The 13,297-nt window shown below is 31.3% G+C and overlaps 1 protein-coding gene across 3 annotated transcripts in view; it reads left to right on the top strand.

The window, feature by feature from the left end:
* Positions 1-13,297, top strand: part of LOC143223636 (acid phosphatase type 7-like) — a 50,192-nt gene that overhangs the window by 32,941 nt on the left and 3,954 nt on the right. For 2 of the 3 annotated variants that reach the window (XM_076451838.1, XM_076451839.1), the window contains 2 exons: positions 7,238-7,309; positions 12,315-12,452. In XM_076451838.1, the coding sequence (XP_076307953.1) occupies positions 7,238-7,309; positions 12,315-12,452 (210 nt within the window). Of the gene's footprint in view, positions 1-767; positions 818-7,237; positions 7,310-12,314; positions 12,453-13,297 lie in introns of those variants that run through there. The other variant, XR_013012987.1, reaches the window with a different exon arrangement.

The following is a 13,297-nucleotide window of genomic DNA, read 5'->3' as shown; positions in this document are numbered from 1 at the left end:
GTTTCATATCTTCCACGTGCAAAACTTGAAAAGGCTTAGCAACCTATGGCAAATGAGTGCAAAGGGCATTATAACTAGATGATATAATTGTTTTAAGGAAAAGGAGTTGACAAACTTGTCTGCAGAGAGTAATAATTCCTATACATATATAAGTTATAATAATTTAAATGTGACTATATTTTAAAAAAATACTAGCCTGCTAAAGCACAGCCAAAACAGGTCACTTTGTAAAGACTACAAAAGCCAGTTTAATATTATTGGGTATGGTAATACATGTTTGTATATACCATGTCAATTCAACAGATATTGCTAGCCAGGCATGACTTAAAGGTCAATATAATAAAAATAATAAGTGTATATATAAATGTATAATGTCATGAGATTTAAGCTATTTAGGCTATAAACATTAGAGTTTTCATGTTTATAATTTGTAGTCATTCTAGAAAGAAAAATGCACAATTTATGTTTATTTCCCAATTATTTATTGTGCTTATGAGTTCAATCAAATTGACAGACCCCATATAGTTAGGATAGTGAAAAAAACAGACACAATATAAAGTTTTACTGATAACAAATGTTTGAAATGTATTTAGGAGGTTTTACAGCTTATACAAATAATATTTGAGGTGTTTGGGATAAAGAATAGTTTTTTTAATCATAAGATGTAAATAACTTTGCATTCAGACTAGTAATAAAACAGATTTGATATTTTCATAACCAAATTTCATGTAAAAATACTTCATTAAAAATCTGTTTGTTTCTTGCAGAACACACTTGATCTTCACTAAAAGTCTACCTAATTTTTGAAGATATGAAGGTACACATAGTGCATCAAAAGTTATAGTATAAATACTTGACTCATATTTAATATACTGAGCCTGTTGCAGATTGGTTAAAAACATATGTCTGGGTATTCTGGTCAGCATTAAGACACTTTTATTATTTTATTTTTTCAATGTGTGTTGTAAGTTTATGCCAAGATATGGTACAAGAGAAGTGATAACAATATTAAATATATATATCATATAAGTTTGTTTTGAATTTTGCACAAAGCTACACAAGGGCTATCTGTGCTAGCTATCCCTAATTTAGCAGTGTAAAACTAGAGGGAAGGCAGCTAGTCATCACCACCCACTGCCAACGTTTGGGCTACTCTTTTTACAAACGAATAGTGGGATTGACTGTCACATTTATAACACCCCACAGCTGAAAGGGCTAGCATGTTTAGTGTGATGGGGATTTGAGGTATATGAGTAAGCACACAATATGAACTTATTTGCTTGTTTTGTTGGAATTATTTTCATTATTTTCTAATAATTATTACCATACCTTATAAAATTTCCAGTCTATTAATGAAAGGTGTATAATAATATGGCTTGGGTCAGTTTTCAGCTAAAGAGATATAAATATTATTGGATGCTGTCACCATCCATTGAGATTTGAATCAAGAGTTAATAATAGTTGTGTATGTATGGTAGAAAGAGATTTACATGTACTGGAGAGCAACATGCATGAATTGCTAATTACTTATCAGGAAGATATAAATATGGTTTTAATCTTCATAAGCCTTACATTACTATAAGTAAAAATGTAAGAAAGTATATTTAAGTAGCTATAATTCTTGCTAGATTGAAGTTTTAGTGTTACTCTTAGTTTGTAGCTTGTTCTGTTTGGAAGGGAATATTAAATTAGGCTGTTAACAAGTTAGTGGCCTGTAAATTGCTGTAATTTTCCATGTATGTCCAGCACAGGGTTGAATCAACCATATGATTTAAATAAACCATACGATCTACAAGTTAGCAAGGTCAAAATAAGCAAACAAAACCCATATTTTCAATGATTTCAGGTCAATCCCCTTGTTACAAACAATTTTGTCTTATTTAGTGTCACAATCATTGAAATATTTTTCATGCTATTTGAGCACATCCCTTTGAATTTTATAAGCCTGACAAGATTTTTAGAAACATTTAGTACTAAGCACAACTTAATTTATTACCTCACTTGGTATTTTTATATTTCATTTTAGGTGAATGATCATGTTTTATTCTTTTGTTTCTGATTGAGAATCATGCAGTATTCATGTCTTATTTCATTATAATATTTATTATTCTCCTTTCACTCCATGACAATGGTCTGCTTACATTATATGTAACTGTAGTTAAAGTTCCTTACAGAAATGAAACTAATGTATGAAATTTTTTAAATTTAATATGAAAGGCCCTAAAAGTTTGTAGTTTCTGAAAAGTAATATACTTGATTTTTTTTTACTGTTTATAATAAAACATTTGCTAGATAACATCACTATTTGCTCTTGGACCCTGAATAACTCGCATGCAATGTGACTTTCGTTTTGAGTGTAAGAATACTATTTCTTATCATAAAGTTTCTGCATTTCATTTGCCTAATCTCTAGAACCTCATAAATGAATATCAAAACATTTTTAAGGTAAATGTTTATATATTATTTTTTCTACTGGATCGGTAACTCTTATTATCAACATATAGTGCAATGAAATGCTTAAAATGGAAATACATGCATTCCTTTGAGCTATCTGTAGAATACTTTTGAAACATGTTTGTTTAATATGGGTAATTTCAGGTCTTAATTTTTTCACTTGTAGTTTATTTTTAATTTTCTTTTCCAATTCTTTGTCTTTCACTCTTGATGCTTGTACACCAACATGCCCGTTTTTCTTTTAAACTTGATAGTCGTTGAGGTTTTAAAGACCTTTGAGGGGAAAACCCTAAAGGCAAACCTGGGGTGCTCAGAAACTTTTGTTTCTCTTCAGTCCCACACATGTGTGATGGTTAAGGTCATCTTGAAGAGAAAGATAAAAACTTGGTTTGTTTGTGTCTTGGATGATATCTGGTAGTCAACTAGGGGAAAGTTGGATGTACCTGCAATGAAGACCGATTGGGTCAGAGGAGAACAGGAGGAATGAGCTAAATTGTGATGAGAAAAAAATGAAAAATAAAAATAACGTCACGAGCAGGGGTAGGCAAAGAGGGTAGAGTAGGGAAACAGATTAATGTAGATTCTGCATGAATTGAAGAAATGGCACAGGGTAACGAAGCTCCTTTTCAAGGCCTGGGTAAAGAAATACCCAAAATTTTGATGTAGGGGAAACTGGAGTACCCCGAGGAAAACTCACTTTCATGTTCAGGGCACCGAATAATCTACCCTGAACGTGCCCTGGATAGTTGGATAAAGGCTGAACTATTAGGTATCTGGGTGCTTAAGTCTTATCAGTTCATTCAAATTTCTCTGGAATTCTCGTTTTACTTCCTCAGGGATTACCAGTCCCTGCTTTGCTCTGTTGTTATTATATGGCAATGCTTGTACCCCACATTATTTCACTAATGCTCACACACATCCAACTGAAGGCATCTACTTACACATTTTCACAAATCAAATTACCACAAATTTAACATGTAAAATTTATAAACCTTTGAAATATGTATTTCAAAACACACCAGTAATTAACAATTAAGTAAAACCTACATGCTATCTGTCTAGCAAGATAATACATGTAAAAATGAGAAATTGCCAAACACTGCACATCCCTTAAGAGAACAATGGACTGAGCTTATTTTGTACCTCATATTACAGATCCACACAATCCTAGAGGATTTTTCTTGCTATAACTGAATAGTAGAAAAGCTGCTCTTTCTATTGGCTTTCAATATGCCATTCAACTTCAACTTGTCACTTAGAAACACAGCTTCAATTTTGGAAGTGTGCATTGCTGGTATTAAACTTAAAAATATTAGTAGAACATTGTTTCATAGGGGGAGAAAATCTTTGAAGTTTTCCATAGTTAATGAGAGACAGCTGGAACTGTGCTTTAACTGTTTTTGCTGACAGTCAATACTAGGTACTCACAATTTCTTGTGTGAGAGCTCTTAACATTGAGAATTGCAATTGTGAACAGATCACATGAAAGAAAAAAAATGCAGTTTTATTTACTGTTTTAGATGTTTTGTTTTGAAATAAAAGAATAAAACTGAAATAATGTAAAACTAAATTATAAAGTACTTGATCATAATAATTTCATTATAATACATTAACAGTAAATTGGTTTAATTAAGTTTCAAATGTAACTCAGTAATATGCTAACAAGGTTCAAAAGTGGTGCCATTGCTATAGTTAACTTACAAATTCAATTCTTGGTATATATGAACAATATATTGACATTGTCAGTAGTGTGGGATCAGGAGAGTGACAGCTGTACCAAATCAGAATCCAACTTCAGTCATTTAAAATTTCCACCATCTTACCTCAAACAAGTCAACATAACACCCATTGTTGATCCCTGCAACAGGCACATTGCAAAGAAACTTAACTTTTATATAGAAGTACCTTTCCACTTATTATTTGAAAAAAACACAAGGTATTTACAAAATATTATTATGTATATAAACTTTCATAATACATTTTCCATCACAATAAGAGAAAGTTAACCATTTTTATGATTTTTTTCTATTCCTTAACTAACCATAGATTAATCTGTATTAACATAAATCAAAAATTACACTCGGATTCAAAACTTTCTTTTAACTTTGTACACAACTTGTACTTTAATTTCCTTCCTCAAAAAATGAACCACTATTAATGTAATTTCATAATCATAAAAGAAATGGCTACATCATTTGATCTAATTGCAAAGATTAATTAAATGTGAGCCAGTAGCAACTGAAGTGGATACATCTTATAACAACAAATTGCAAACATTTAACCTGCAGGCACTCCTCCATAAGATAACAGAAACGTTACAGAATTTACTTAAAAAGTTACCACAACACACAGCTACAGTGAGGTCCTTTGTACTTCTATTGATGCAAAGATTTAGCCGGATTCGTAATTGTTTTATATATAACCATATAGATTCTCAAAATTTTAAAAAAGAACAAAATAAAAAGTAAGAAACTGGAGTTTGTTACTTGAATTTTCTGCTAAATAATATAATAATCCATAAAATGCCTGGCTGCTGTAGGGTTTATTTCAAGAAGTTATCCTCTGCATTTTCTATGCTGTTTGGCAAAATATAGGATATGTTTTAGTACATCATTAAGTTAAGTTTTTCATGTTAAGATAGCTTTATGTTTCTTTGTTTTTTTCATTAATTCGGTATAGATGAACTATGTTTATTTGACAAAATTTATTGTGATTTTTAATTTCTTTTCACTGATATAATTGTGTTCTTATTTTAATATTGCAGTAACAGCTAGCAGTTTCTTCTCCACTGAATTCCTGTATAATCTAATTAAACTTTTTGTTTTATTAAATAAAGAGATATGCAGTATTCAGCAGTTTATTTTAACAATTTATTTTATTTTATAGAAATTATACGGATAATATGTAAACATCATTTGTTATTTGAAAAATTAATTCCAACAAATAAATTCATTTAGAAGGGATGACTTTTCAATTTAATTTTAGTAACTCCTTCTTTAACTTTCATACCAAAAGTACCTGTGACTTAGCAATATATATGTACTTTTAGGCACTGATCTCACTGAAAAATAGACTCGTTTGAGTTCAGTTTTTTTTGTTTTTTTTTAGTGTTAATGGATATTAAAATGATGTTTTGGTTTAAGAGAATGAACAATGAGCACTTTCTTCAAGTTATAGTTAATTCATTACAAGCAGTGTTTGGTGATAAAGCCACTCTGAAATTTAATTTCAATCAGTATGGCAGTAGCCACAAGACTGTATTTTGAGCTGAAGGTTCTTGGAACTGCAAAGTCACTCGGAACTCGTGTGATCTGAGTTGTGACTCTAGGGATTGGACTGCCTTTAGCTTTAGGTATTTGGAATATCAAAGTCACAGCGAATGTGACAGTGGATACTAGGCTAAGTTGGGAAGTAATGTTCTTTCATATGTATAATTTGTTGACTTAATAATGATAAAGTAAATGTGTACATGGGAACAAACAGATGTATTATGGTGAAACTTCATAAAAATACAAAAATAACTTGCCAATCTAAATGTCAACATTAAGTTTATAGCTGTTACACTTACTTGACCAAAAAGCTTATATAAATTAAACTAAAACAATGAGATTGTTTAGTTATTACTTCTAATAACTTGATAAATAATGTTAGTTAATTAAACCACTAACTGTTCCTCTTCCTTAAAAACAGTTCTTTATTTAAGTAAATAACTTCTACCACAGATGTACACTATTACAGAAAGGTACTGAACAAAACCACACATTTGATTGCTGATATGTTAAAATATACTAATAAAACTATGTAAGCCCAATACATTTATTTACACAGGTTTTTTCTACAATGTTTACAAGAAGCTTAACATAAAACATCAAAAGTGAAAGGAGAAAAAAAAAAAAAAAGAAATCATTTCACTTTTGTTTTCAGTGTCACTAGCAGCAAGTGTGAAGTTCCTGCATCCTTGGAGGGTTGTTGGTATGTAGAGATTTGGAATCAAAACTGACAGCATTTAAATTGTGAATATCCAGATGTTGAATTCACCATTGAAGAACTTAAATACTGTATATTAAATTTATCTAAAGATTGGTAACATGAGCATATTAATGTAAACTGTTATTGCAAGCCTACTTTCTCTAGTTTGTTCAGTTTTGATTGTTAATTCTGTTCAGTTTCAGAAAACACAAAGTATTTTCATAACATAGAGCATTTAAAATTTCTAGTATCCTTCAAACTTTTCATCGTGAGAGATAAGATTCCTACATGTGTGTGTTTCCTTCTACCTGCTGATAGCAAGTTTATATTGGTTCAGTAATTTACCTACTGTTCATTTAAAATAAATCTGCAGTTTAATATATAAATTCATTCTAGAATCAGAGTAATTGACTCGTAATCAAATCCCCTTGCCAAACAAGCTCACCCTTTTGGCTGTGGGAGCGTTATAGTTTGATGTTCAATTCCACTATTCATTGATATAGAGTAGCTCAAGAATTGGCGGTGTGACTAGCTAGCGACCTTCCATGTAGTCTATCACTTCAAAGGTAAAGAGAACTAGTATGGAGAGAGAACCTATTGATATATAATTATGATTGTGAATGCTTTCCAGTTGACAATGATTTATTAATCTAAACAGTGAGAGTGATGAATATTCTCTAATCTTAATGAATTATTAATCATTTATTCTATTAATCAAACACTGAACATAAATTATGTCTACCAAATATGGTAATGAAAAGGCAAAGTAGGTTATAAACTAAATATTTGTATGGAATGTTTTTTTTTTTTGCAGGTGTACAATGGAAGCTACCAATATCCTTACACCAACCCAAAAGCACCAGTTCACATCATCACTGGCTCAGCTGTAAGTTTTCTATTTCAGAGTACTTTAATAGTGTCTATATATGTTATAGCATTTAATTGAGAATTATAATTGTTAATTTGTTTTCTTCAAGTTTAATGAAAAATACAGAAGTATAGAACACTATGTTAAAATAATTTTAAAACCATCACATAGTAAACCTTATGTTGCCATATCTTTTCATGCTCTGCCTAATGAACGTACATTTTTACAATAGCCCTATAGTGTAGTTTTCTTTGTGAAAGGCCCTATCTATCATAAGTTTGTTATATGTAAAATACACCCTTAACATACAAAGACAGCCATTTCTTAGCACTAATTTCAAGCACTGCAACAATCATTGTGGCTAGTATGACTTCATACAGAATAAATATTCAATTTATTTTTCAGCTGCTTGAGGTATATGATGATTGAACAAATGTTCTGTGGAAACATCTTGTATCACTTTTACAATAGAGATTTTGTCTTTAGTATGTGGCATATTGTTGCCTGGGCATGTGGACAATGCTTTCCATTTACATTTGTGATTGTGGATTTTCATCCATTTAAGCCACCACATTTTACTCAGCATCACCAGTGTATAGTTTGTTACAGATCTCTGTTAAATGCTTCTGGTACCTGAAGTCGATCCATATTTCTTTGTTTTCTGATACAGTTAAAATCTAAGCCTCTGAACATTTTGTGTGGAAAAGGGATAATATTGGGTTGAGGAATAATTTGTGAGCGTTTTTTCAAGTTAACAAAATATATTCATAAATGAAACGCTTTCGCAAAATATTTCATGTCAGTTGGTAGATAATTTTTTGCTCTAATAGATGGTGTGTTTGATTTTCATATGTCTTTACTTTTTGCTTTCATTTTCAGCTCATTAAATGGAATGTCAAGTGGACAAAATCGAGCATTTTCGACACCATCTGCTTTTCGCATTTAATTTCTTGCAATTTTGTTTAAAACAATGCACACTATATACCTAGGTATTACATGAAATAAAGTATCATAATAAATGTTTTGGGTGTAATGTGTTCATGCATTGAAGTATTGTATAGTCTTGCATGTAATGCTTGAATGAAATTATTTAAAAACGCTCACGAATTATTCCTCAACCTAATACATACTCTTCCTGAAATCAGTCAGTTTTCAGGGATATTACACTCCCTATGATATTCCAAACAATGCTCATTAGAGTCTAAGCTTTTGATTTGTTGGAGTGTTTTGTAAGAACATTGTAATAAAGGATAAAGATGTGATGTAATTAAGTTTGAACATGTGTGTTTTTATCTTCTCTAAAATTCAGTTTTCTTTACAATATATATGGGTCTGCATCTCTGTAGTTCTTAAAGAGATAGTGGTAAATTCAGATTGCCTTATAAATAAAAGATTAGAATAAGCATGTTTTGGAGCAATGAATAACAGTCTACAGCCTGGTAAAATCTCCCCATCCTGCTGTCTAAGAAGATGTACAGTTACTTAGAAACACCAGAAGCAGCAGTGTGGATGAACCTAGGAGTGTTCAAAGTACCAAACTAGGATATCACACTAGTATTTATACAAGGTCAGTAAACAATGGCATGTGTTAAATCTACCCAGCATTGCACGTCAAGGAAAGGGTAAAAAATGTGTAGCTTCCAGTTCCTGGCTTAGCAGTGGATCTCTGGTTATAACAAAACAGGCCAATGTGCAAATAATGTTATTACTAGAACCTAATATCCAAGGTCACAGAAGCATTCTTTTGCTCTTGAAACAACAGTTCAAAGGCTTGAAACAGATCAGTAGACAATAGGGTTTTTATTTCTTTTACTTCTGATGGGCATCCAGTACAACAACAGTTTCAAAGCATGAAACAGTTCAGTAGTTAGTAGAGTTTTTACTTCTGATGGGCATCCAGTACAACAACAGTTTCAAAACACAGAACAGCTAAACAGCTAGTAAACTTTTCAATTTATCATACATGAGAAATTACTTTTTTCTTTGGGAACTGTTGCAGTTTAAAATGTAGAAATGTGAGTACTTTTATCACTGACCTTAGTTAGAACCTAAAATAAAGAATATCAGTTACTTTTAGGAAGATGAGACCAACTTAACAAAATAAAGTCAAAAACTGTACACTCCTGCTATAAATACAAAAGAAAAAAAAAAGGAATGAAATGATTCTTTTTGAAATTCAACAAGTAAGCCACTAAGATGTTTATGGTGCAACTTACAGAACGTCTAGTGCATCATTAATATCCTTAAACTAATAAAGCTTGAAAATTGAACCACAGCAATATGAGATACAATAATGTTTTTTGCTTTTGAAAAGATATGGCCATTTAACTTACAGAATTTAAAACCAAAAGAAAATAGGTTGGAGAGAGGCTTTGTTGATATTTAGATATATTTTAGAAGTCTCATGGAAGAGGTAGTCCAATGACAGGAAAGACATTCTCATTGGTAAACTTGTAGGAGGAATCCTCTTGAAGATACCAATAGATAAAATTGTTGTGCAAGTCTAGCTAATGTAAGGTGGTGTTTTAAACAACCAATGTAAAATAACCATGCCAGATGCAAAAGTTTCAGAAAGAATAGGAAATTGGGAGTCATCCAAGCCATACAAAAGTTCATAAGTCAACCATAAGAACAAATACAGAGGATTTAAGATTCATGATAACAGCAAGAAAATATCACAGAGAAGATAGCTACCACCCAAAGGACAGTCAACCATGGAAGAATGGTTATGGTCCAGAGTTATGATAGTGTTTTATTTAGCAGTCTTTGAACCACTAAATTAGAGAATGCCAATTTAGGTACTAAAATGAAAAGCAGTTAAAGGACCTCAAACCAAAGGACAAGTAAAACAATAAATAAGCACATTAACTTTACAGGTACCTTGTAGATATAGTGAAGCTGTTTCAATCAGGTCTAAGAAAAGAACAGTGGCTCATAATTAAGATGATTCTAAGTAGAGATTATTGAAAATTCAAAAGTATGAAAGTCTAATTAAAATACATTGTAGAAGTGTATGCCTCTTACTGCATTAGTGAAGGTTGGAAACTATAGGAACTCTTTTGGATGCAGATGTTTGCCTGACACATGAACCAATCAAGAATTAATCACTCCTTTTAATCAACATATAGGTATCTCTATTTAAAACAAAAAACATTAAGTAGGATTTGGGATCAAGACAGCTTTTAGTAGTAATAGAGTTAATTTGAATTTTTTTATAAAAATCTTAGGACTAGATACTGTACAAGGTGGAAGTGTGTAAATACATTGTGAGACCTGTTCTAGCTCTGCTAATTGGGTTACCAATCCAGCAGCTGAGATGTAAAATACCTTGTAAAACACTTCTTCTGAGACATAAAATAGTGCAAAATTATCCTTGATAGTGCTATCTGAGCTAAATAAGATCTACAGTGGGCCTTTAAAGGACTGTTCTCAGTCCATTAAAGTGTGATATAAAGATGGACATTGATAAGGATGTACTCAGTATGTGGTAGATGATTAAAGCTGTTAAAGATTGGCCTCTTTCTACCTTTATGGATATTAATATGTTCTTAGCTTAGATATTCAACAATATATTAACAGAAATCAAAGAAACTCAGTGGTCCAAATAATCTAGCATTTGGTGTGAGCAACTAGAGAAGTGATGAAAACCAGTGATAGCAGAAGATATAATTAAGCCATTATTTTTCATGACAACAGAAAGAAAGAAGAGTTGAAAACCAAGAGTAGTTTGTGGAATGTACCAGCCACTATTCAGCAACTGAAAGGTTTAGCCTCAAGAGGCCTATAGTGTTAATAATATTTAATCGGTTGTGGTGTTCTCGGGTCAAACAGATTTCTGCACAAGTATATTAGATATTATATGTGTGTTTTAACAGCACTATCAGACAGGAAATCTGAGGAGTAATGTTTGTCTGAAAACTTGACTGAGATTTTAGGTTGTATAAATAAATAAGAAGAATGTGCAAGTTTGTTTGAAAATGAATCCAGTATTTATATAGAAGAGCAAAAATAAACAGTGTTTTATTATATAGACTCTTATTCAATCACTTCTACAGATCTGGTGTGTCAATTAACAGCTTTCTTCTATCATGCCAAAAATTAGATCACAAAAGTAGAAATGAAAGTGAACAAGTGCTACTATCTTGGAGGAAAGCTTGTAGCAATTGTCAGCATGTGATTTGCCATTTACTCACTACGTTTGTCTGCTATAAACACCAACATAATCCACTTGACTAACAAATGTTATTGCAAGTGTTTACTTTTATAACACTTAAAGGAAGTATGCTGTACTATTCCTTTTGGCAGGGTAGATATTGTGTGTTATAGATGAAACAAGTCAACTAGAATAAGACAGTTTTAATGTTTTCCTTGGCCATACATTTATGCTAAAACTGCATAGAAACTAACAAAATGAAAAATTTTAAAATTACTCATACTCTGAAGCCACCATAATTTGCCTGACAATGATTTCAATATAGAAGAAGTTGAGGCAAGATTTGACCTTCTGATGCTGCATACTAAGTTAATCATGAACACTAAACTGGCACACATTCAGAAGTGTTGGAGATTTAGGGTGATAAAGAAACAAGTGGTAACATATGTTAGCAACAGTTCTAGCAATTTACATATAAGTAACATAAAAAAACCTTCTATTGTGTTAGATCACCATCTAAACACTACAGTTAAGACTCAAGGTAATTGTTTTTGGTATTCGTTTAATCATATTATATGTATTAGCTACATAAACGTTGGTTTTTGTGATATAATTTTGGTTTGTTAAGAGGCAATGAAAAAATTGAGAATTTCGAATAAACTCTTCAAGCTTTTGTTTTGAGTAGAGAATCTTTATATTACTTTGAACTATTAAATTTTTTTGTAAAATATGCACAACTATTTTATTATTTTTAAAAACATTTTACTTTAGATACTTAAGATCTCCTTAGCTTTATAGTCAGGTTTTCTGTAATATTAATTTGTAATAAAATGCTATAATGATTTACATTTGTATCTCTTTTTCTGCTAGGGCTGCCAAGAATACCATGATCCTTTTGTAGTAAATCCAGCTGGATGGAGTGCCTTCAGAAATGGTGACTATGGTTATACTCGAATGACAATTGTTAATGGTACTCATCTTTATCTAGAGCAAGTCTCCGATGACAAGGTTTGTCAATTACTTGGTTCATTGTAGAAATATGTGATAATTCTTACTCTGTATACATTTGTAAGATACAAAACTCTTACAGATATGTGACAAAAAGACATCACATTTCTGTGATAATGTTTAATAATAAAAGTATCACCTCACATTTCACTGATAATGTTTCAAAATTACTTATTCTTTAATGTGACCTGAATGAATGAGTCTTGAATAAACACTGACTGTTGTTGGTAAGTACAATAAAAGCATTTTTGCCACTGTCAGGTTAGGTGCACAGGTGGAGGTCAAATTATATATGTCTCATCCTAAAAGGTTGGTGTCATTTGATGACAGAGTTATCCACTTTTCTTGTTACTGATCATTTTCTAACAGTTTATGTTAGAGTAGAGATTCTTCCAGATACAGTGTACTGGCATATTGCAAAAACTTTAGATACATATTTATGTGGTTTTAGAGGTTAGAGAAACTGTAAGATAGAAGAAAGTGTTCTTATTTTTCATATGAATATTAACCCTCACAGGGTCAGAACCCATCAAAATATTAAGCATATTGATCTGAGCAGCTCAAAGACATATCTTTATTAGAATGACTTCAGTAAAACAAATCTGTACTGTTGACTGAAAGCTTGCAACATTTCCTGAAAACATACTTCATACATACAGAATTATACTAATTAATACTTGTCTAACACAGTTTCATATCTGTATGAATATTTGGTTAACATACATATTTTAAATAGAATAATTGTGTAGTTATCTAGTGTCATTGTTTTTTTTCTCTCTTCTGGAACATAAAAGTGTTTCCAGACATTATTAAATATTTTAGATATTTCAATTTTGGATGAAGTC

The sequence above is a fragment of the Tachypleus tridentatus genome, chromosome 8, assembly GCF_004210375.1.
Source record: "Tachypleus tridentatus isolate NWPU-2018 chromosome 8, ASM421037v1, whole genome shotgun sequence".
In the NCBI taxonomy this organism is placed as follows: Eukaryota; Metazoa; Arthropoda; class Merostomata; order Xiphosura; family Limulidae; genus Tachypleus; species Tachypleus tridentatus.
The sequence above is the reverse complement of the archived record's forward strand: the minus strand, read 5'-3'. Positions and strand labels throughout refer to the sequence as shown.